The 23633-nt window shown below is 59.3% G+C and overlaps 2 protein-coding genes across 9 annotated transcripts in view; one reads left to right on the top strand and one right to left on the bottom strand.

The window, feature by feature from the left end:
• The window catches only part of MPRIP (myosin phosphatase Rho interacting protein), a 77470-nt gene extending 68638 nt beyond the window's left edge, over positions 1-8832 (bottom strand). For 4 of the 8 annotated variants that reach the window (XM_053957451.1, XM_053957453.1, XM_053957454.1 and 1 more), the window contains exon 1: positions 8476-8830. In XM_053957451.1, coding sequence (XP_053813426.1) covers positions 8476-8595 — 120 coding nt within the window. In that variant the 5' untranslated portion in view covers positions 8596-8830. Of the gene's footprint in view, positions 1-8475 lie in introns of all 8 variants that reach the window. The other 4 variants (XM_053957456.1, XM_053957455.1, XM_053957458.1 and 1 more) reach the window with 4 other exon arrangements.
• Positions 8833-20203: 11371 nt separating this feature from the next.
• On the top strand, positions 20204-23217 carry TNFRSF13B (TNF receptor superfamily member 13B). Its single transcript, XM_053957484.1, has 4 exons — positions 20204-20342; positions 21281-21397; positions 21891-22100; positions 22943-23217. The coding sequence occupies exons 1-4, from the start codon at positions 20204-20206 to the stop codon at positions 23215-23217; spliced, it is 741 nt and encodes a 246-aa protein (XP_053813459.1).
• Positions 23218-23633: the final 416 nt, after the last annotated feature.

The following is a 23633-nucleotide window of genomic DNA, read 5'->3' as shown; positions in this document are numbered from 1 at the left end:
AGCCACAGCACTGCAGCCACTCCAAGCACCCCACAGCATCCAGCCTGTGTGACAAGCAGCAGGCAGGTCCCAGTGACATACCAGGGACAAAGTAACTGTGAAACCAACAGGGGACATTATCACCAGGGCTAGCAGCAAGCAGCCTTAACCCAGTATTACAGGCATGAAGTCCTGCCCTACCTCAGCCTGGCTCACACCCCCCAGCAGACATCATTTTGCCTTCAGCCATTCCAATTTTAGCTCCAACTGTCTGTAAATAAACACCGAGCACCTGAAATACACACCCTTAACACAGAACATGGTCATTTCTGTACCAGCATCATAAAAAACCACCAGTGGGCTACACTTACTTTGGCAGAAGCATCCAATTCCAGATATTGAAACCAAAATAGCTGAAAGGTATGAATTAGAGCCAGGCAGCGTGGGCAGCCTGGTTCCACCCATCAACAAATGAACACACAGCAGCGCTTTTTAAAGCCAAACCAAAACAAGCTCCTTCTAAAACCAAGCAAATGCCCAGAGAGATACAAGCCTAAATGAAAGGGATATGAATTAGCACACAAGGTGTCTGAAATAAGCTCATCACACCTGCATTGGAATGGCCCTGCTGAAGCAAGGTTTAAAATAAACCCGATGTGGGAGGCAGGTCACGGGCGGTGCTGGAGCACCAGGATGGAGCTGGAATCACACGTCCTTTCCACTGGCTTGGCTTCCTCTGGAAAGCTCCTCAAGAAGAAGAAAATGCAACAACCAGCACTGAGCAAGACCTCAGAGCAAAAATTCCCTCTTCCAAGGAGATTTGTCCAACTTCACATTTAGGGATGGTGTTCGAACAACCTCAGGGTTTCCCAGGATGCCTTTGACCACGCAGGGCCCCGCTTGCCTCCTGGCAGTTCTGGTGATATCCAAAGGGCAGCTCCACGTAGTTTCTCCACAGGTAGCAGCCACACAGGGTGCTCAGGCACTGGGTGGGTGGCTTTGCTTTTATCCAGAAGGTACCTGGCCGGAGGGTGAGCACAAAATGCTGTGGGAAAGCAGAGTGGAGAGCGGCTGCTGATGGAGCTGGGGTGGGGTGACGCTCACCCCACCATCACGTGAGAGGTGCGGCCGGTTTGCAGCCCCACAGCGCCTGGTTCCATCCCTGGGACTGCTGGAGGCTGACTCAGGCAGAAACAACCCCCACGTCACCGCTCCGCTTCCTGTCACACCTCTGGGAGTGTCCAGGTATCGCATCCCACCTTTGATCTGACACTGGAGCTGGGCTGTGGGGCACACCAGCGCCTCTCCTGCTCTCAGTTCCAGCCACTGCTTCCATCCCCTCAGCCCACGGGCCTACAGTGCATCCAGGGGGAGGATGCTGCCACCAGCCCAGCGCCGGCAGCACGGCGGGTGGGAGGAAGCAGAGAAGGAAGCGGCCCCAGCTGGGTTTACACAAAGCTGTCAGGCTGCTGTGCTGATGCTGCCCAGGCATGGACAAACCACCCCAACCAGCTCCACCAGCACTGGGAACACAATTCCCAGCAGACAGGGAACTGGGCTTGAAGGACGTGCAGAGCCACTCATCACTTCCCAGAGCCCAGGCTGATACAGGAACCCCTGCACACCGCCAGGGCCACAGGGCACCCACTTCCAGAGGGCAGGATGGGTCACAGGAGCGTGGCAGCCCATGGAGTGCCAAGTCATAGGGCTGGAGGTGGGCTGTGACACCAACTAGCTGCCTGCTGGATAGGCTTTCACACCTCCTGTGGTTTTGGTGGTGCCCTTCAGCTCTTCCCTCTGCATGCAAACCAGCCAGACACGCAAGATTCAGCAGAGCCACACTGTGCCGGCCTCACAGTGCTGCAGGAGCTCATTGCACAAGGTGGAACAGGAGAGCTGTACCAACACCCACATCCCCCCTTAGGGTCCAGACTCAACCCCACGGCAGAGTAGCCACATCCCCGCTGGGGTGCTGGACACCCAGGTGGGCTGGGATGCCTCCACAGCCAGTGCCCACCCACCCCCACATGTTCAGAGGGAAGTCCGAATCCATCGCCGGGAGAGACTCCTGGCTCCGAGCGCGTGGCGGGAGGGATAATCTGTTTAGGCTGCCGGCAGACGTAATCAGCCTGTCTCGGGTGGAGGCAGGGCTTGTTTTGTTCAGGCTTGGCAACTGAGCGGGAAGGGGAAGAAAAATGGACTGTTGCATCTGAGCTTTAGGCTCTGCCTCCAGCACTGGGAGCAGGGAGCCCTGTGCACCAGGGAAGCAATGCCAGGGCTTCCAGCAGCCCCACAAAAGAATGATGTACCCAACCTGATCAAGGCTGTGGGTGGATCCAAGGTAGAACTTGTTCCATCACCTTAATGGGTCAGCCCTAATATTCACCAAGGAAGCCTCTGACAGCAGCATCTGCTGCTTCCCACACTCAGGGGAGCACAGCGGGGTGACAGCTCTCATCCAGACCCAGAGAGGGGGGACAGTAAGGTCATCGTTGCCTGTGTGCTGTCTCCTGATCCACTCAGAGCTCCCCAGAGGAAGGGACCCGTTTCTGGCACAGTTCAAGGAGAAAGTCACCACAAATACTGTGGTTGTAACCTCAAAATAGGAAATCTGGGCCGTTCCAGCTCTGCTCTCAGTTTTGCACACCTTGGAGCCAAGAGAACATCGCTGATGGATGAGTCGGAGCAGCCGTCACTCGGCAGGAATGGGGAAGGTGACACGGTGTTCAGGGAGGGAATGGGATGCAATACCCAAGCAGGTGTTCCTGCCCACAGCATGGCTTCTAGGAACTGAGAGACAAGCATCGCTTGACATTCTGTGTGCTCCCAGTGGGATGGCAGATGGAGACCCACCAGAGACCCAGGACCACGGCTGTCGGGAGGCTCCACAAACACTGCTGTGCAAATCCACACTCCAGCAGCAATCCCAAGGGCCGGGATGAAGCCCAGGCTCAGTAGTTAAGCTGCTTACATCCCTGTTTCCCTGCCTGTACAATATTTCCCCTCTGCTATCTGTCACCTGGTGACGACAAACCCCAGTGCGGAGGCTGCAGTGCTGCCTCTGAGCATCCACAACCATTCCTGAAGCAAAAACATTCACCCATCCCCCAGATCCTCATCCAAGTGGCTGCTCACTGCCCCTGGGTTCAGCCCAAACAGTGCTTTTTCCAGGACGAGACCTGGGCAGCTCCAGGATGATGGGGAGACTCCCCTCTCCATCCATATCCTGCTCTTCTGCCAAAACACATTTGCACAAGGCGGACATGAGTCGGCCACTGCCAGAGCTGCAAATCCCAGGACAGGATTTCACCACCAACACATCTCCACATGCAGCACAAGGCCAAACCAGACTGGGTAGACTGGACTTGGGGCACAAGGAGCACCAAGTGCCACTGCCACGGGCCAGCTGGTGGGCACTGTGCATGGCACAGCCTCTCCTGGCACAACGCTAGCGCCGACCCAGGTATCAGCAAAACCCAAAGGACAGAGCTGCCCGAACAGTTTGCTGTGTGGGCAGTGGGAGTGACCGACCGACCAGAGGAACAGGAAGAATTCACCCTTCGTGCAAACAGCCATCCCCCTTCTGCAAACACCCCTGGTCCCAGGGCTGTGCTGGGGTCCGAGGGAGCGCTGCCATCGCCTGGGGCAGTCGGAGCAAGGGCTGGCCGAGGCCGGCTGCGGCATGCACAGGGAATTGGTCAAACAGCAACAAAACAAAGCAGGACAGAAAGGACTTTGCAATTCCAGCTCCTTCTCGAGCAGCCCTGAAGCCGGTGTGCCTGGCAGCGAGCAGGCATATCTAACCACTTCCCACCACTGGCCTGCCTCAGCGCCTGGGAGAAGCCGCAACATCTCTCCACAGTGCTGGAGAGGGGATTTATCACTTTGTCGGGTGCCGGCGCAGATAAGGCGTGGCGCCATGCAAAAACCCAGCAGCAAGTGAGTGCGCAAAGGGGATGGTTCTCCAGCACCCAAAGGCGCCACCACGTCCCTTCCCTTGGGCCAGGTGGAGGTTCAAGTGCACCCCAAATCAACGTCAGCATCCAACACAGCTTCCGAGTGCCCACTGCCCTCCCTGCCTGCACGTCGCTGTCCAAGGATGGGATGCTGCCCATAGGGCAGAGCCACCATAACCCTGCCCCCCAAGCCCCCTTGGCTGTGCCCTCCAAGTCCCTGCCCTCCACAGCCACCGACAGAGGCAAATTTGACATTTGCAGAGAAATCTCCCCCGTTCAGTGCTAATAATCAGTCAAGTAGAGGCGGATTTTTGCAGCATGATACAAGCAGCAGGGAGCAGGGAATGCAAGCGCGGGGGCTGCTTTCCAGGAAAATGGGGGCTTTTCCTCCCAAAAAGGAGCAGAGCTGGAGGGAGAAGTGTGGCTGGGACATGATCCCTCACCCTGTCACCCTTTGGACAATGTAAGGGGTCAGGACAAGACCTCTGCAGCACAGGGCATCCCAGCCCCATGGATGCAATGTCCCATAGCAAAGCCAAGCCTGTGACCCAACGCTGACACGCTGCAGCCTCAAGGCTGCTGGCCACCAGCTGCTCAACATCCAGAACAGTAGGAAAGTGATAATGTCCAATGGAGAAGAGATGGAAATAACCACTCCCTGTCACTGGGCAGGGGTGTCACAGGAAGAGGCAGTGGGAAAAGTCTGCAAGCTTTATTTTCTAACTGGGTGGTCCTCTGGGCATCTATGCCATGATGTCTAATAAGAAGAAAAAAAGGGGGAAAAAAAAGACACTGGTAGCTGGAAAGACGTCCTAAAATTCCTCTATCTGTGCCAGTCCCCGCGCCCCGAGAGAGCAAATGCATGGAGAAAATTAAAAGCAACTGTTTTACACTCTGCTCTTCTTCCAATTCAGGCCAGGCGAAATTTTTAGGTTAATTCCCAGCCTGTCCCATGTTGTTGGGAGCTTCATCTCACGGACCAAGGGCATGTGTGTGCAGACAGGGATTGGCCTGGAACAGCCAGCATGGAGAGCAGGGACCCCACGGGGATACCCCCACGAGAGTCTTGGGTGGCTGCTTGGGAAAAGGGTCCCACTGGACAGGCTGGCTTTCTCTTGGAGACAGGAGGGGGACCCTGGGAACCATCCATCCTCCCAGGGCAGGTTCTGGAAAGTTGAGCTCCATATGAGGTTTGCAGGTGGTTACAGAGGGACCGTGCAGCGCCAGCATGGGCATGTCTCGCCAGGAAAGTGGAAATTCCCACAAAAAGGGAATTTCTCCCTGGATGGGAAAGGAGCAGCATAAGACAAGCTGGCAACAGGTGGGTGGCACAGCCACCAACAGCACCACGTCTGCCAACAGCCAGATCCTGCCACCACACAGGATCAAGGGATCTGACAGCCCACTACCCACAGCAACAGATTTTCCCAAAGGGAGAACAGCTGCGCTGACTGACCCAGTTTTTCCCATGCCGTGTGGGCACCCCAGAAGGTCAAACACAGACTGTGGGGGGCAAGGGCACATCACCTCCCACCTGCAGCCCTGGGAGGGGACAGTCACATCTCCGACAGGTGGTGGGACCACATGTAGCTGCCCCAAATCACACCGAGCCCCGTCCGGCAGCAGAGCCACGCACAAAAACAACTCGTGAACGCAGCGCTCCCAGGATTAGGGACTTAGTGTCCGCACAGCCCTTTGAAGTTGGAAGTGCTAAGTCTGATTATTATTAGAGAGCTCCAGCTCATTAATCCTGATGTTTGGGGCTGGATTTCCCCCCTCCCAGCCCCATTCCTAAGCTGGTTCCCGAGTACGACGGAAATCCACTACTACCACTAAATATTTGTGACTCTTTGCAAACACTCTTGGTCTCTGCCCCGAGCGGCTCCAGCGCCCTGCAGCATCCCAGGAAGCAGCGGGGGCAGCTCCTGACACGCACACAGGTATTTTTATCTAGTAAAAATCCAAAAGGGACACGAGTGCGTAAGTGTGAAGTACCTTCACCTTTCCTCCAAGCCAAGTACAAAGGTCAGATGACTCCAAAAGACTTTTCTAGCCTGATTCTAGGTAATCACCAACACTGTCCCTGTCCACGAGGCGAGCAGGACCTACTGGGCACTGACGCCCCACGTTGCAGAGTGGGACCCCCCACAACCCAACCCTAAAATGTTTGAGTGAAAAAGGCAGAAACATTCAGAGCTGTTAAATGAACCGCTATTCCTGGGTGTGCTTCGGAGCGAGCACACCCCCACATCCAACGGGGCAGAAACTGGGAGGGGAGGCGGGCAGGGTGGCGGGGAAGCGCCGGGGTGGCCGCGGTCGGGGGGCTGCTGGTCACGGGGAGCTGCGGGCAGGGCGGGAGGTGCGTGCGTGCATCACACGCTACCACAGCCACCATCTTATCTGGGAAGCGGGATTACTTCACCCCAGCTGCAAGGGAGAAGCCGAGCAGGATCGCGCCGTTTTCCCAACCGGAGCCCCCCGCGCAGGGCCTGGATCCGGCCACGGCGCTGACCCCGACCCCATGGGAACCGGACGCGAGGGCAGCCCCCCCAGGGCCACCCATCACCCCGACGGGAACAAAGCCAACGAGGGGGCTGCCCGAAACGCGTCCCTGGGTCCCCAGAGAGGTGGGTGGCCCCCGTGGCAGGGCAGGCAGGCACTACGGCGGGCTGCGTGCGGTGCTTTGAGCCCCCCAACAAAAGTAAATAAGCTTTGCACCAGGAGGCAGCGCAATCCCCGGGCAGCGGGAAGGGGCCGGCCGGGAGCGGGGGGCTCTTGCCGAGCCCCCTCCGGGATGGCTCCTTTGTCTGGGCACGGCCGCGACGCTCCGCGCCGCCCGCCCCTTTCCCGCACACACCACGGCATTTTTTTCCAGTTACATTTTTTCCATATTAGCCCTCAGATTTCACGATGCAACCCCCCCCCCCCTCCGCCGCCCCCCCCTCCACAGCGAGCGCAGCAATATGTCTGATCTCATTGCCATAATAGGATCGGGAGCGGGGATGGCAGCCCTGGCCCAGAAAGGTGTGGGAGGAGGGAGGGCGGCCCTGTTCCCCTCACCCCAACACCACGGACGGGGCCCCGCATCCCAAAAACGTCCCCCATGTCCCAAACACCCCCTGCCATGGGAGCGCCGGCCTCGGGCCTGCGTGAGGCCTGGGAGGAAGAGGAGGAAGAGGAGGAAGAGGAGGAAGAGGAGGAAGAGGAGGAAGAGGAGGAAGAGGAGGAAGAGGAGGAAGAGGAGGAAGAGGAGGAAGAGGAGGAAGGCCCAGCCCTGGCAGCCCCCCAGCGCTGAACCCTCTCCGGAAAAGGGCTGGGGTCCCCTTCGCGCGTCCCCGGGAGAGCAGGGGGTTGTAGGGCAGGGGGATCATGTCCGGCACGTCCAGGAGGGGACGTTCTGTTTTCAGCCGAGTCTTTCCCAGGACTTTCTGGATCGCCTGATGGAGATCACAGGACACCCCCCCACCTGCTGCCGTGCACCCCAGGAGGGGACGGGATCACCCCAAGTGCTGGTGCGGGACCCTAAATGGCCTCAGGGGCTGAGGCCCCCGGGAAGGTGGCACTGGGGTGAGCCATGGCCTCAGGGACCAGTGGGCACTGTGGGGGCTCCGTGGGACACCTGGAATCTGTGGGGTCAGCAGGCATCCCATGGGATCCCTGGACACCCTGTGGGACCGGAGAGCACCCAAAGCGCTCCTGGACATCCCGTGGACTTTGCAAATAGCTGTGAGTCCCTGTGCTGTCTGTGGGGTCAGCAGGCACCCCAAGGGACCACACGCTACACACGGGACCAGCAGGCACCTGCTGGAATACCTGGATACCCTATGGCACCAGAGAGCAACCACGGGGCTCCTGGACACCCCATGGAATCTACAAATACATGTGGGTCCCTGTGCTATCAATGGGGTCAGCAGGCACTCCATAGGACCACGCACCACCCACGGGGTCAGCAGGCACCCCATGGGACTCCTGGACACTTTATGGGACCAGAGTGCACCAGTGGGGCTCCAGAACACCCCACAGAATTCACGGATACCTGTGGGTCCCTGGGCTATCTGTAGGATCAGTGAACACCCCATGGGTGTTTTTAGATACCCTATGGGACCAGGGAGCACCCTTGGAGTTCCACAACACCTCATGGAATACAACGATACCTGCAGGTCCCTGTGCTATCCATGGGACCCCACAGCATCCCTGACCTGATCCCACGGTATCTGCGGGAGCCACAGGCACCCACAGGACCCTACAATATCAGTGTCCAGCAGGCACCCTGGGGGACCTCTGGGGATCCCATGGGATCCTGTGCTAACCACGGGGACAGCAGGCACGCGTGGCACCCCGTTCTATCCGTGGGACCCTATACTATCCATCGGGACACCCATGGGACCCTAACCTACCCAGGGGGCTGCCAAGGTACCTGTGGGACCCCAGGCTACCCACGGTGCCAGCGGACACCGCACGGAGACCCAGGGCACCCTAGGGGCGGGACGCCGGGCTAGATTCTGGGGGGGAAACAGTGGGTTTGGGGGTAAGGTCCCACCTGGTTGAGGTCCTCGTCGTTGAGCAGGTGGGACTCGCGGGGCTTGAAGCAGTTCTGGCACTTGCTCTTGTTGAAGATGTTGGCCTGGAACTTCCTGCAGGGATTGTCCTTGGCGGCCATGGCGCGGCCCGCGCCCGCTGCGCGCCCGCTCAGCGCCCCGCGGAGCGCCCGCCCGCCGCCGCGCCCATCGCCGCCGCCCCGCGCCCGCGGGGGGCGTCACGCGAACGCAAAAAACCAACACAGAACCCCAACGAAGACAGCAGGAAAAATCAAAAGCGGGAGCGGAGCGCAGGGCGGCCGCCTCTGCTGCGGCTCAGCGGGCGCGCATGGCCGGGCGGCGGCGGCGGAGCGCGGAGGGGCGGCGCTGCCCGCGCCGTGCGGGGCCGGGCGGGACGGTGAGGGGCGGCGCGGGGGTCGGCGCGGTGCGGGGCCGGGCGTGCGGGCGCTGCGGGAGCCGCTCCCGACTGCGCCGCCCGCAAAGTTTCCAGCGCCGCGGAGCCAGGCGGAAAAGGGGGCGGGGCCGCGGCGCGGACGGACGTGCCCGCCCGCCAATGGGAACGCGCCTCCGCCCCTAACGGGTGGCCGCGCTGGCCAATGGGGAGCAGGGAAAGGGGCGGGCGCGGCGGGGCCGCTTCGGCCGCGGGGGAGGGGCGGTGCGCTGACAGCTGGGGCGGGATCGGCCCCCATCGGCTCGGCTCGGCTGCGTTCGGCTCCGCTCGGCTCCGCTCGGCCCGGCTCGGCTCGGCCCAGCTTGGTTCGGGTGGGCCCAGTTCGGTTTGGCTCAGCCTTGCACAGACTGGTCAGCTCAGCCCAGCACAACTTGCCGTGTCTTGGCTCAGCCCAGCCCAGCTTCCCTCAGCCCGAGTCAGTTCAACCTGACTTGGCTCAGCCTGGCACAGATAAGCTCGGCTCGGCTTAGCCTGGCACAGCTTGTTTGGCTCTGCTGGTGCCAGCTCAGCTCTCAGCACAGCTCAGCTCAGCTCAGCCTGGTGTGGCTCAGCTCAGCTCAGCTGGGCTTTGCTCAGCTCGGTTTGTCCCAGACCAGCTCAACTCAGCTCAGCTCAGCTGGGCTTTGCTCAGCTCAGTTTGTCCCAGACCAGCTCAGCTCAACTCAGCTCAGCCCTTGTAGGAGCAGTTGTCGGTGCCCCCCATAGAGCACAGTGAGCTCCCCACACTGCCCACCCCCGGCCGTGGGACACACGGTGACACAGGGTGACAATCCATGACCCTGACCCTGTCCCCAGCCCTGGCACACGAGGGCACACGGGGGTCACCAGCCCTCGGACGCTCAGTTTAGGTGGGGACAACGTCCCTCATGCTCCTGTGGCACCTCGGCGCCTGTGGCACTGGGGACAGAGCAGGGATGAAGCAGGGACACGGGTGCATGTCACCTCAGCCACGTCCCTGCTGTGCCACCGCCCTGGGGCCAGCTGGGAGCTCCTGTTTGTCCAGTGAATTTTTATCCGGTGGAAACCGGCGGGTAAATATTCCTGACCAGCTGATAAGGACCCGGTGTGAGGCCGCAGGTTTGGCCTCCCAGCTCTGCCCCTGGGTTCTGCACAGAAGCACCAGGAAGGGACCTCAGTGCCTGTGGAGCATCACCGGCTCAGGAGAGAGGTGGGAACGCTGACCCCGGGGCAGGGGGACAGGGCAAAGGTGCCAAGTGGCACCTCCAAAATGCACCCAAGACTGGCACATCCTACCACAGCCAAACCTCACCCTGGCACAGAGCATCTCCTGCTCATCCCAGTGTTCCCCACTGGTGTGGGATGGGGCCCTGCTATGAGGAACAGCCACATGGATCTTCCTGGATTTTTGGGGCCAGGAAAAACCCGTCGGAGAAGAGGTGATGGCGTGGTCCCCTCGCGCCTGGCGCTGTCCTGTCGTTTGATGTGGGGCCCGGCCTGGGCGGCCTCGCCACGCCGGCTCCGCGCTGTCATCCCCAGTAAATAAAGCCCAGCACAATTGCCTGCTCGTTTATTAATTTTTGCTTCATCAAAGGCGGCTTTAATCACCTGTTTCCCTCCTGCCAGGGCCACTCGCAGCACACACCGTGTGCCATGGATTGGGATGGCACCAGTGACCCCAGTGCATCCTCACCCGGCCCCGAGCCCACATGGTGATCCCAGGCTGGGGGTGGCCACCAGACCCCCACACGTCACCATTTGAGCGGATTTTCCCACCTTTTCCTTGAACCTAATGATATAAAAGCAGCATGACGCTACCCCAGGAAGAGAGGATTTTCCCCTCTGGATTGTACGGACCCTGCCGCCCTCGCTGTGGGTCCAGGGTTCACCTGGCACGTGACTGCGGAAATCCTGCTCCTTGGAGAAGGGTGGATGATTTTCTCAACCAGCCCTGCTCCTCGCCTGATTGCCCTTTCTTCCATCCCAAGTGTTGGATTATTCCAACATTGCTTGCTGAGGACCTGGCATCCCACAGTTCCTACAGCATTTCTTTTTCCATCAAAAAGCCCCTCTGCAGCTCCATGGACACCTCCATGTGTTCTCTTGGCCCCCGGCCCTTCTCCACCTCCCCAGGGCACGGACCCCGCAGACTGGAGGAAGCCTCTAGGAGGGAAGGGGCTATTCCCTATTTCCATGGGGCACCGTTCCCCCCGAGAAGGGCACAGTGCTGGCACAGAGCAGTCCCCGCAGGCTGTGCCTGCCCCGTGGGCCCGGGGCCGTGACCTGGCGCCGCGCACGGCTCTGCCGGAGCCGGCAGCACCTCGCGGGAAGCGGCTGCTGCCAGGGCTGGCTCCAGCCTCTCCAAAAATCCAGCTGAACGGGACAGGCTTCTCCACAAACCTGTCGGGCCGCATTCAGCCGCGCGGAGCCGGCCGCCCGTGTGCCACGTTCGGTGCTGCTGGAAGCTCACCGCCCGTGACATCCCCTGCGTGCCCCAGATCCCGGCACAGCCCTGGCACTGAGGTCCCCAGCGTGTGCCATGGGGTGGGTGTCCCACCTCATCATCCCATCCCATCCCATTCCATCCCATCCCATCCCATCCCATCGCCACCGCTGTGGGAATGCCCGCTTGGGGCTGCCGTGTCTCCTCAACCCACAGCCAGTTTTTTCTGGAGGATTTTCTTAAATGAGGGTAATTAAAACAATGGGAAAATGGAAAGATTTTGTCAGGGAGCTGCAGTGGCAGAGGGGGAAGGCGCTGTGGTGAGTCAGCCCTGCAAAAAGAAGCCCCAGCGCCAGGTAAACAAGCTGCAGACCAGAAGGTGTTAGTCACCAGCCCGGGCTGTGCGGCCCCAGCCTTGGAGGCACCGGCAAAACCCTCCAGGAAAGGGCTGAGCAGCACCAAACCCCACTGGAGAGAGGAGAGCAGCACCTGCTCCTGTCATGGCACCATCCATTGCCTCTGCCCGCCAGGATGTCACCGCTCCGTGTGGCTGGGCCGCGTTTCCCGGCACCTTTCACATTTTTCCGCAGGGCCGGGCAGGAGCAGCACAGCCGGGTGCTCCTCCCGGGTGCCCATCGCTCCCCACGGGACCTTGGGCAAGTCACTGAATGCCTCTGTGCCGCCAGCTCGCCGTCATTACCGCGGAGCCAGACAGACAGACAGACAGACGGATGGATGCCCGGGGGAGAGGGCAGGAGTCATGGCTCGGGGCTGGCGAGCCCTGGGATCCGCACTGGGTCCAGGCTTGGACTGAGCAGCGCCTCAGAGGGCTCCCCCCTCCTGCCCTGCTCCACGTGGAGTCCCAGTACGGGATGCTGGACTCAGCCCCTGGCTGTGCAGGGATCCAGAGCCTTCCACAGCCCTGCCTGGGAACATCTGGCACGGAAAATGCTGACCAAAGGAGGCTTGGATGCCCCTCGTGCCACTGTGTGTCTTAAAGGGGTGAGACACACCAGGGAGAAATCCATATGGAGTGAAAAACACCTTCCTGGATGGAGAGAAAGGCCCCTGGCTGCTCTGTGCCCACTTGTCACAGAATCAGAGAGTGGTTTAAGTTGCAAGAGACCTTAAAGACCATCTTGTTCCACCCCCTGCCATGGGCAGAGACACCTTCCACTAGACCAGGTTGCTCCAAGCCCCATTCAATCCCATTTTTCCCACTGGGAAAAATAAAAGGACCCAAATTATCCACTGGAAGAAATCCACAGCACTCAGCTGCAGCTGATGCAGTCCAGAGGGGAGGATGCAGCTGGAAAAGCCCATGAGGATGGTCCAGAGCAAGCTGCACATTCATGCAGAGGCTTGAGCTTGTCCCAGAAGCCACAATAAATCCTGTCCCACTGAGCAGAACTTTCCTCTTGTCCAGAGACGCCAAATGTCTGCGAGTTCATATCTTACTCCTAAAATGGATTAATTACACTCACAGTTGGGTTACCAGTGGCTGCTGCTGCCATCAGACCTTGCTGTGCTTCAGCAGAAAAACCCATATCTTTTGCTCCCACCTGTTTTTCCCCACCTTTTGGCTGCTGGGCAGGGCAGAGGGGATCCCCCTGTGAGGCTGCCTGCCCCGCCAACCCCCTCTCACCTCAGCATCCCTGCTAAAAAATCCACCCTGTGCAAAATCCAGTGCTCTCAGCCTCCTCTGTCACTCGCCCCCTTGGCCACCGCCCCGGAGCTGCCAGCGCAGCCGTCGGATGTCTGCTCTGCTGACTCCATATAATGCAAGTTCTACAAATGAAAATGTCACATGGCCCTAAATTAAATACTTTGGAGAAAGCCATTATAATGCAGCAGCACAATTAGCTTTATCAGCCAGCCCAGAGTCATGCCAAAAACCAAAGCCGACTCACTTGACAGGAGCTGCCATCCATGAAACCAAGCTAACGACCTTAATTATATTTTTAGCTTCTAATTTTTGGCTGACAGTATCCTCAATTACCCAGCCCTTAATTTGTGCAGGGACGGTGATCAGCCTCACCTGGCCTGTAATTCCCAGGATCAGCCCTTTCATCCCTTTTAAATATTAAATTGACTCCCACTGGCCACCCTCCAGTCCTCTGGAATTTCCCCAGGGTTTTAGTGTTAAAAATTAACAGCAGAGTTCCTGGGCAGGCTGCAAACCCCTTCCCATGAGGGTTCTGCCAGGAAAACACCTCTCCAGAGAGAATTCAGCAGTGAGGACAAGGAGTTGTTCCCACCAGGTCAAAACTCCACGTAATCAGATCAGCTCTTCTGGCCAAAGATTGTTCTTTGACTCATCTCCCTTATCCACCACCCACGCTTTACACCTCAGCTCACAACCCTGGCGCTGAACCCTCCTTTTCCTGCTCCTTCCCTACGCATTTTTGGGGCTTTTTCCTCATTTCTGTGCCAGACCTCAGCCAACCCAGGTCTTTTCCCATCTGGCCATCCTTGGTCTCCAGCTGGCTGCTGAGTTTGGGGAGCCAGCCCTGAGCACAGCCTGGGGTTTTGGTAAAATGCTTCCCTTTTCCTGATCTGTGCTGGGTTTTGGCAAGGAGGCTGTTGCAGCACCACCCTGCTGATGCACAGGGGCAGCTCTGGAGCCTGGCTCACCCAGGGCTCCCCCACAGCCCCGGCACAACCTCTGCGAGGGTCAGACCCTGGCACCAGGGCTGCCACCGTGCCCAGACCCCGGTGGGGCTGAGCATCCTTGGGATGATGCCCCGCTGCAGCCCCAGGGGTGGTGCCAGGACGAGGGGCAAAGGGAGGAATGGAGCAGTGTGGGCTGTGAGGGGGGCCCTGAACCCCCCGGCTCTGGGGGTGCTGCAAACGGAGGTGCCAGGGAGGGGCAGGAGCCAGCCTGGGGGGCTGCATCCCACATGGAAGTGTCCAAGGCCAGGATGGTGAAAGGTGTCCCTGTCCCCTGTCAGGGGAACTGGATGAGCTTTAAGGTCCTTTCAAACCCAAACCATTCCATAGATTGTGATTCCCCCTGGTGCAGCCAGGGCTGGAGCGGCCGCGTTGGAGGATTCCGGGCTGCGGGGACAGCCGGGCTGGGCTGGCCAAGGGTGCCATCTCCTGGGGACAGACCCACAGAGCAAATCCTGGGGACAGACCCACAGAGCAAATCCTGGGGACAGACCCACGGAGCAAATCCTGGGGACAGATCCACGGAGCAAATCCTGGGGACAGACACACGGAGCAAATCCTGGGGACAGACCCACGGAGCAAATCCTGGGGACAGACCCACGGAGCAAATCCTGGGGACAGACACACGGAGCAAATCCTGGGGACAGATCCACGGAGCAAATCCTGGGGACAGACCCACGGAGCAAATCCTGGGGACAGACACACGGAGCAAATCCTGGGGACAGATCCACGGAGCAAATCCTGGGGACAGACACACGGAGCAAATCCTGGGGACAGACACACAGAGCAAATCCTGGGGACAGACCCACGGAGCAAATCCTGGGGACAGACCCACAGAACAGACCCTGGGGACAGACCCACAGAGCAAATCCTGGGGACAGACCCACAGAACAGACCCTGGGGACAGACACACAGAGCAGATCCTGGGGACAGATCCACGGAACAGACCCTGGGGACAGACACACAGAGCAGATCCTGGGGACAGACCCACAGAACAGACCCTGGGGACAGACACACAGAGCAGATCCTGGGGACAGACCCACAGAACAGATCCTGGGGACAGCCGGACCCAGGAGCTCTGGACAGGAGCGGGGACAAGGAGCCTCACCCCGGGGGACAGCCCGGGCACACAGGGACACAGGGACAGCCCTTCACGAGTGGGACTGCCACGGCATGGCCACGGCCCTGCAGAGCCCCGGGTGTCCCCGCACGGTCCGGGTGGCAGCGGTGGCTGTCGGGCAGCCCCGTGGGTTTGGCCGTGCGGTGACTCTGGGCTGTGCCATGAGGGGACGGTGGCAGGACAAGGACGGGGGGGATGTCCCGGGGACAGGCACGTCCTGGCCCCAGCGCCCCCGCAGGGAATTGGGGTGACAGAAATGAGCCCTCGGAGCCGGCTGCGCTCAGCCCGGCCCCGCCGTGGCAGTTTCGACCGAAAAAGGCTCCTCTTCCCCTTCTTCCCCCACAGCCCCTTTTTGTCAGGTCCTAAAGGGAGCACGTGTGTGAGCAAACTCGGGGCTGCTAAAAGCAGATGGGCTGAGGGGAGGAAATCATCCCAGTGAAGCTGCTCAAAGGGAAGGTAAAGCACCCCCTAAAAGCTTCAGATCCAAACATTATCCACCCTGTCTGCCTGCTACCTGCAGCTCTCCTTGCAGCACTGCCACTGGGGCAAGTGCCCAGCAGAAAAATAGATTTTGTTGTCAGGAAAAAACTGGGCTCTGTCACCCCAAAGAGAGTGTGGCACCTCCAGAGCCAGGTGCAGATGGGCACTGCAGGATGCAAAAGCATGGGAAGGGGGATGCAAAGCCGTGCAGAGGGATGCAGAGGGATGCGTGGCACTGGGAGGATGCACGGGGAGCTGCTGGTTGATGCTCTGGGGAACCAGTGAACTCAGCAAAGGAAAGGTTTAATCCAGAAATTCGGAAGAGGGGGCTGGTGGTGGCTGCCCAAACCACAGGAACAACTCCAGGCGGGGCAGGGCGGCAGCCACTGCCTTGGCTGTGAGCCAGGAGCTCATGGGGCACCATGTCTGGAGGTGTTGAGAGCCACAGAGCGCCCTCCGAGGCTGTAGGAGGGGGTGATGGTGTCTGGGGCACGGGGGGTGAGGCCACACGGCCGAGGAAATGGGGCTCCATCCAGTCCAGACAGCCCCAGAATTCTACAGCTGAAACCACACTGATCCCTGCTCAGCGAGGAGGGACAAACCACCCCCAAGTGCTTCTCACTTCCCTCTTGAGGGCTCACCAGGGTGGAAACTGCGAGTCTCTGGTGCTATTTACAGAGGTGAGTTTCCCCTGCAAAACCCCGAGAGCAGCGGGCTGGGGCCACCTCTCTCCAGGGCCATCTCCCTGCTCTGCCACACTCAGCCAGCCCAGGCAACGCCAAAATCGTGATTTCCCTCCCAGTGGGAGGCTCAGCACGGCAATGATCTCATCCTTTGTACCAGACTTGTGGCATGTGGCAGTGCTGCAGTGTCCCTGTGGCGTGGTGCCTCCTCTCCTGGTCCTTGCTCCGAGCCCTGTGCTGCGCTGGATGGTGCCGGCGCTGCTTCCCACCCTCCTTCAGGATCCGGGATGTGAAGGGCCTCACCCAAACACAAGGTGCTGGGCTCCTCTGCTTTGGGCTCTGCTCCCCATGAGCAGGATCAGCCTCCAATGTCCCTGCAATGGACACAGTAGCAAAACATCCTCTGGCCTGTCCAGCTCCACGTGGCAGGCACAGACCGGGAGTTTCTGAACCAAACAGAAGAATCCTTGACGCTGCTCCACGAATGTTTTGAGTCACAGGTATTGCTGCTTCCTTCCTCCTTCGGCTGCTTCTGCAGAAAGGTCCCTCTGGCCTGAGCTGAGTCACAGTTCTGCCACGCTCCCAGCACCTCGTGCCCCTTCCTGGCACCGCTGCCAAAGCCATGCCCGGCATCCCTGCAGGAGCAGGGACAAACCTCTGGAGGCTGCCAGCAGTGCAGAGGTGGCCCTTTGCCTCTGTGAAAACAAGCTGTGCTGTTAATGTGCTATTAATGAGTTATTAACGTGCAATTAATGAGCTATTAACGTGCTATTAACGAGCTACTAATGCTTTGTGCCCCCAGCCCAGGACTCAGCGGCCCATGCAGGGCATAGCACAGCCCTCCTGCCTCCCAGACATGGAGGCACCTGAGAAAATCCGTGTTTGAGGCTGTGGATATTCTCCGTTCAGTCAGAGAGAAAAAGAGAAAGATTTCTGCCAGGCTAAGCCTGTGGAAAAGTCTGAGAGGAATGTAAACAATCTGTTATCTTGTTTTCCGTTCATATTGTTTATAGATATGTTCTACCACACTGACCTAAGTCCAGTGTACCAATCAGGTGAAATGTTTTTACTTTAAGACCAATGGAATGAATGTTCACGGTGCTCTCTATAAAAGAGAGAGGTGCTTTTGAATAAACATTCATTTACCTTCTTTCTCCTGTCCCTGGCTCAGCAGCGTCACGAGGCACCTCACTGGGCTCCAGAGGTGCTCTGTGAGTTGTGAGCAGGAGACAGGACAGTGCCTTGTGCTGACCACCCCGAGCACACGGACTGGATGGATGCTCCCAGCAGTGCTGGGTCCTGGCAGCGCCTCTTGTACAGAGTGAAACACCTTCCCCCGCAGGAAATATCCCACTGGCACGGGCTGCAGTGGTGGAACCACCACCCCTGGAGGGATTTAAGAGGTGTTTAAGTGTGGCACTTGGGGACATGGCTCCTCAGTGAACGTGGCAGTGCTGGGGGCATGGGTGCACTCGATGACCTTAGAGAGCTTTTCCAGCCTTTCTGATTCTGGGATTCTGCTGCAAGAGCAGGTGCTGCAGAGCTCCCACTCCACCAAGGCCCTCTGAAATGCAGCCACCTGGCCCAGGACACCTGTCCCTGGTCCTGGTGACACATCACCCCGCAGTGTCCCCCCACCCTGTCCCCAGCAGCCCAGGGACCCCACGGGCCAATGCAGGCGCTGAGCGTGCAGCCGATTTGCATGGAAGGGACGAGGGGAAGCCCCAGGAAATGCACAGCCAGGCATTAACCAAATCTCTCTAATAATAACCCCTGAGCCATGCGGGGGCTCGGGGCTGCAGCTCGTGGGGCCATGGCTGGAGCTGAGGGGGAGTAGCCACTGCTGGAGAGCCAGACGTGAGTGACCCCTCGGAGGGGCTCTGGGGGGATGGGGTGAGGGGTTTGGGGGCCAGGGCTGGGGGCTGGGCATGCTCCCACTGCCAGCAGGGAGTGGAGGGTCTGCTCAGAGCTCCCACCCTGCTGAAGGAGATCAGTGCTGTGGGGCTGGGGAGGGAATCACAGAATGGTTTGAGCTGGTAGGGAGCTGAATTCTCATCCAGTTCCAAGCCCCTGCCCCAGGCAGGGACACCTTCCCCTGTCCCAGGTGGCTCCAAGCCCTGTCCAACCTGGCCTTGGACACTTCCAGGGATCCAGGGACAGCCAGAGAATCTCTGGGCAACCTGTGCCAGGGCCTCCCCACCCTCACAAAAAAGAATTTTTCCCTAACAACTAATCTAAATCTACCCTCCTTCAGCTTAAAGCCATTCCCCCTTGTCTTGTGGTTGCTTAAAGCTTGGCATGAGGGGTCTGTGGGGGAATTCAGAGGGGTCTGGTGGTTGAGAGGAAGAGGGAAAGACTCACCTGGATCTGCTGGAAAATCATGGCTGAGAAGTCCATGCTGGGAGCTCCTTGGGACTCCCCAAGAAGGGGAAGATCTGTCCTAGATGAGGCCAAACATCTCCTTGGACGTGTCCTCGCAGCACTGGGAGGGGGGTTCCCAGCCTGCAGCCCCTCAGCTTTGACACAGCCCCAGATCTGTTTCCCATCAATTATCCCATGGGAAACCCCACCTAGGTCAGGATGGCTCAGCTCCCTGCCATCCCCAGGGCTTGCAGTACCCCCCAAAGGGCTTCCTGCCACCCTGGGGGGCTTCTCTGGGTGCAAAGCCCAGTTTCTTCCAAGAGCACCCGAGGAGAGCAACGGCCTGAGCCTTGCTCTGCCCTGGGGATGTCTCCAGTCAGCGCGACAGAAAGTCATTCTTTAATTTTATAGCAGTGTTAATTGAACAGCTGGGAGTGTCAGGCCAGCTTCCCAGCGCAGAGAGGATTTTTCCCTGGGAGTGGGAGGGTTTCCCGTGTGCTGGCCCAGGCAGGACCCTGCCCGTCCTGCAGGGAAGGTGCTGGCTGGGCAGGGGCAGGACAGACGTGCAAAGTGCCCAATCTCTGAGTCCTGGAGAGAGAGAGGAGAAATCCTGGCAGAGCACAGGGGATTTTCTGTGTAAAAATCAAAGGTTTGGCTCTGCCAAAGCAGCGGCTCAGCCTTCGGGCACGCAGAGGCTGACTCTAAAGCTTGGGGAGGTTTTGAACCTTTGGGCCCCGTCAGCACCAGCATCCCCCACCCTGCAGGAAGCAGCTGCGGCTCCAGGCTCGGCTCCGGGGCGGGATGAGGCTCCCGGGAGCCCTCTCAGGCAGCAAAGGGGACATTGCCACCACGGCCACCCTCCTGCTGGGTTAGAGCTTCCTGCAGCTGTTCCTCTGCAGCCCCCGCGAGTGGCACAACACAGGAGCTGTTACCAGCCAGCTCATTCTTCAAAATGGGAGGTTTTGATTATTTTTATGCTGCTGAGAACTGCTCCTGTGCCTCTGGCATCACACCCAGTGCACAAGGGCACTGGGAGCACTGGGGCAGCAGAGGATGGGACAAGCAGCCCATGACAGGGACAGGAGCACGTCCACCTCCAGCTGGCACTGGTTAAACTGGTGCCTAAAGTCTCCTGGGGAGATTTCCCTCCTTCTTCTGCTCTGACACGTCTTACACATCAGCCTGGGTTTCACTATGACACCAGAACACCCAAGAGAAAGGGCAGGAATGACACACAGGGTCGTGGTTCTGGTACTTTCAGAGAAGTCTGTGAGGACAGGAACAGTCCCCAGAGCTTTGCTCCCACTGGCAGGTGCAGGGACCCCCAGACCCTCGGGGCACAGCCTGGGGCCACCTCTAGGCCAGGGTGGGCTCTCTGTGTGTCCCCTGGGACTGGCACAGGACACACACACACAGCTTGGAAAGCAGATTTGGCTGCTCAAGCCTGGGACCAGAGAGGGCTGAGGGACAGCCAGGATCTCCCTGCCAGGGGTCCCAGCCCTAGAAAGGGACGAGGTGGCTGCAGAGCAGCCCCTGTACCTACCTGTGTCTCTGTCCTGCAGCCATGGATGGGCCACGAGTGGGGCAGGATGCCATGAAGAACTGCACAGACCAGGAGTACTGGGACACCCTCGTTTCCCAGTGCATCCCCTGCAGCCTCGCCTGCGGGCAGTCCCTGGCCAGGAAGTGTGATGCTGTGTGTGGTGAGTGCTGGGGTGCCCTGCAGGGAAGAGTCAGGGATGGGGCCCAGCTGGGAGGGAGGATCAGAGCCTGGGATGGTTTGAGGTGGTAGGGAGGCGAATTCTCATCCAGTTCCAGCCCCCTGCCATGGGCAGGGACACCTTCCCCTGTCCCAGGTGGCTCCAAGTCCAACCTGGCCTTGGACACTTCCAGGGATGGGGCAGGAACCCCAGGGCAGGCTCGGAGCCAGTTCAGCTTTGCAGAGCTTCAAGCCAAAACCACAGGGGGATGTGACAGCTCCCCAAGGATGGGCTGGGGCTGGCAACAGCTCAGGACCAGGATCAGGTGCCTGCACCTCTGCACTGCTCCCTTCTGGGGTCACAAGGCTGCACCCACACTCCTGCTCCCTACTGGGGCCACCCCACCCTCCAAAGGCAGGCATGTGGATAATGATAAACCCCCGGCCTGGGACAGGCCCTGGGGTGTCCTGAAAACAGCTGGGGAGGAGGACAAGGGACAAATGAACTTTGCAGCCCAGCCCTGTGCCAGCGCCCTTCCATGAGTCACAGGCTGAGGTGGCTTCACCCATCCCAGGGCTCATTCAGCAGCCACAGGTGAACATCTCCTCCTTGAGGACAGGAGATGCCGTTCCTGGCATCCTGAGGCAGGTTGTGGTGTGTCCCAAAAAGCTGTGCAAGCCCCAGGGCAGCAGCAGCAGCCAGGAGCTCCAGGTGAGCCCAGCTGCCTCTGGCTGGCTGAGACCATCCCCTCCCCGGGCAGCTGCCTGCAGATGCCTTTCCCCAGCTCTCCAGCCAAACACCACCCAAATCCCAGGTGGGTCACCCCGGCAGCCCTGCAGAGGCTGCCAGAGCAGCGAGCTGGGCTCCTCCTCCCGTGAACTGGGGTGGTGGGGGGATGTGCTGAGGACACCGTGGTCATCTCCCTCCCCTCCCTCCCCCAGAGTCCATGGACTGCAACAAGAGACCTGGATTTTACTACGATGATCTCGTGAAGAACTGCATCAAGTGCAGCTCGGTGTGCGGGCAGCACCCCCGGGAATGTGCCCTGTCCTGTGAGCGTGAGTCGGGGAGGGGGCGGCAGAAACCCCCCCCCCTTTTTCCCAGGGAACTGCACTCTTGGGGGCTGCCAGCACCGGGGCTGGGGAAAAGCAGCCAGGGCATCTCTTTCCCATTTTCTCCACGCCACAGTGGCTTTTCCCTGCCGTGTGCTGCTGGTGTTTTACAGGTTGGGCAGCTCCCCCAGGCAGGGTGGGGTTGGCAGCTGTGGATCCCACCCGGCTGAGCTGCCCCAGCCCTCGGGGACAGGTAGAGCCCCAAGATCTCCCAGTCCTACACTGGGGTCGAGACGATCCCTGAAGATGGGGGAGGGTGTGGATGGGGCGTGGGAAGGGATCTCCTCTACTTCACCACCGAGAAGTGCCAGCGAGCAGAGGGGACACAGAGCTGCTCCCAAACTCTTTCCCGGTGGAGGGCACCGGCGCTGCCAGCTCTCTCCATCCCAAAAAGGCACCACGGAGGTGTCTGAGCTGCCCCATCTCTCCTGCCCCACAGCCACGCCCGCGGGGCCGGCGGCCGTGCTGGAGCAGAAGGCGTGCGCGGAGCAGGACCCGTGGCTGGTGCTGTACCTGCTGCTGGGGCTCTGCCTCTGCACCCTCATCTGCTCCCTGCTCCTGGGCTGGACCCACCTGCGCAGGAAGGGAGAGGCTGTCTCCTGCCAGGCCAGCGCTGGGACCTGCCACTGCAGGGAGGACCCTGCCAAAGGTGGGTGCTGGCAGCACTGGGGGCACTGGGAGAGGGTGGGGGAGCTTGTGGGGGCAGGCTTGGGCTGCCAGAAAAAAAAGCAGAGCCATTTCCCAAAAAGGGAGGGAGAAAAAGCAAAGACAACGAGTGTGAGCCTGGAAGAGGAGCAGGACTGGAGCCCTGTGCCCGATTCTCCACCCTAACCCCTCAGTCACTCCCTCCCCAGGCACAGCTTCCCTCTTGGAGCTGCTCCATGGGCAGCACCTCTCCAGTCTCCATCCAGAGGCTGAGGGGACAAAAGCCAACCCTCTTCCAAAACAAACACCTGTCCCACAAAAACCCAGTTCTAGTTCTGCAGCCAGAGGGGCTTCACAAGTCCTTGTGGTAGGGAGAAAAGGAGAAAGGATAGTGTGGAACAATTCAACATGGAAAAGGTGGTTTTATTCTTCCTCCTTTTCTTCTCTCCCGCCTTTCCAAAGAAAAATTGCCTACTTACCTATTTCTGCACACACACCACACACATCCATGTCTACACACATCCACCTCAAAGCCATCAATGTCAAAAATCACAGAGGAATGCCCCATGAGCCAGTGTGACACCTGGAGTCACTGCAAGGACTGTCCCTCAAGCCATTCTTGTCTGCTGAAGGACACAGGGATCAAAGGGTCATTTTTAAGATAAGCCACCAGGTTTGGAGAGATTTTCTGGGTGTTCTAGGTGATGCAGTGAATCCATGCTGGGAGCTGGGTGTCCTCTCCAGTTCCAGGACCAGCTTTTCACAGGTTCTAGTGCAGCACTTCAGAGCATTCCCAGGTGAAAGCTGCTCCTGGGCCCCCTGAGCTGACAGCGGCTTTGTTTGCAGATGGGCTGGTGGAAGCTGGCAGCGTTGGTGATGGGTTCACCAGCATCAGAATCCCAGAGCCAGTGGAAACCTGTGGCTTCTGCTTCCCTGGACATGGCTCTGCTGTACAAGAGACCAAATCCTGCCACAGCAGCTCCTGCCACCCTGGGGAAAGGGCTGCTCCCTCCTTCTCCGGGATCTGCAGCACGGGAAGCGCCGGGGCCGTTCCCAGCCCCGACGACGGCCACTTCAAAATCATCTGTTCTCCTGCCCAGGAGAAGACACCCATGGTGTGACCACAGAGGTGTTCCAGCACGGGATCACAGCGGAGGGATGCTCTCTCTGCCCCCAAACCAAAGCTGCTTCACCCTCTGTTGCCAGTGACTGGAACAGCCTCTGCCCAGCCTGGCTGTGCCAAGGGCTGCAGGACACAGACAGGGCTGCAGGTTGCACAGAGCTGTTTGCTTCCACTCAGGAAACCAAATTCCCATTATTCTCGTGCACTCCCAGAGGAAGAAGTCACTTCCCATGTAGCAGCATCTGACTTCATCCTCCAGCTTGACCTGGGTGCATCCTGGCCATTGGGGGCATCTCATGGGGGCTTTTCATCCTGGTTCCACCACCAGCATCCCTGCAAAGGGTCAGCTGGTGCCCACTGGTCCCCATGGAGAGCTCACCTCTCCCTGCCTGGAGATTCCTTCATGAATCAGAA

This window comes from Vidua chalybeata, chromosome 16, assembly GCF_026979565.1.
Source record: "Vidua chalybeata isolate OUT-0048 chromosome 16, bVidCha1 merged haplotype, whole genome shotgun sequence".
NCBI lineage: Eukaryota > Metazoa > Chordata > Aves > Passeriformes > Viduidae > Vidua > Vidua chalybeata.
This window is presented reverse-complemented; position numbering and strand designations above follow the sequence as displayed.

Excerpts from the sequence above, each read along its gene's own strand:
- TNFRSF13B (XM_053957484.1), top strand. The coding sequence starts at position 20,204 with ATGGATGGGCCACGAGTGGGGCAGGATGCCATGAAGAACTGCACAGAC. Across the intron at positions 20,343-21,280 it reads GAAGTGTGATGCTGTGTGTG|AGTCCATGGACTGCAACAAG; the intron begins GTGAGTGCTGGG and ends TCCCTCCCCCAG. Across the intron at positions 21,398-21,890 it reads ATGTGCCCTGTCCTGTGAGC|CCACGCCCGCGGGGCCGGCG; the intron begins GTGAGTCGGGGA and ends CCTGCCCCACAG.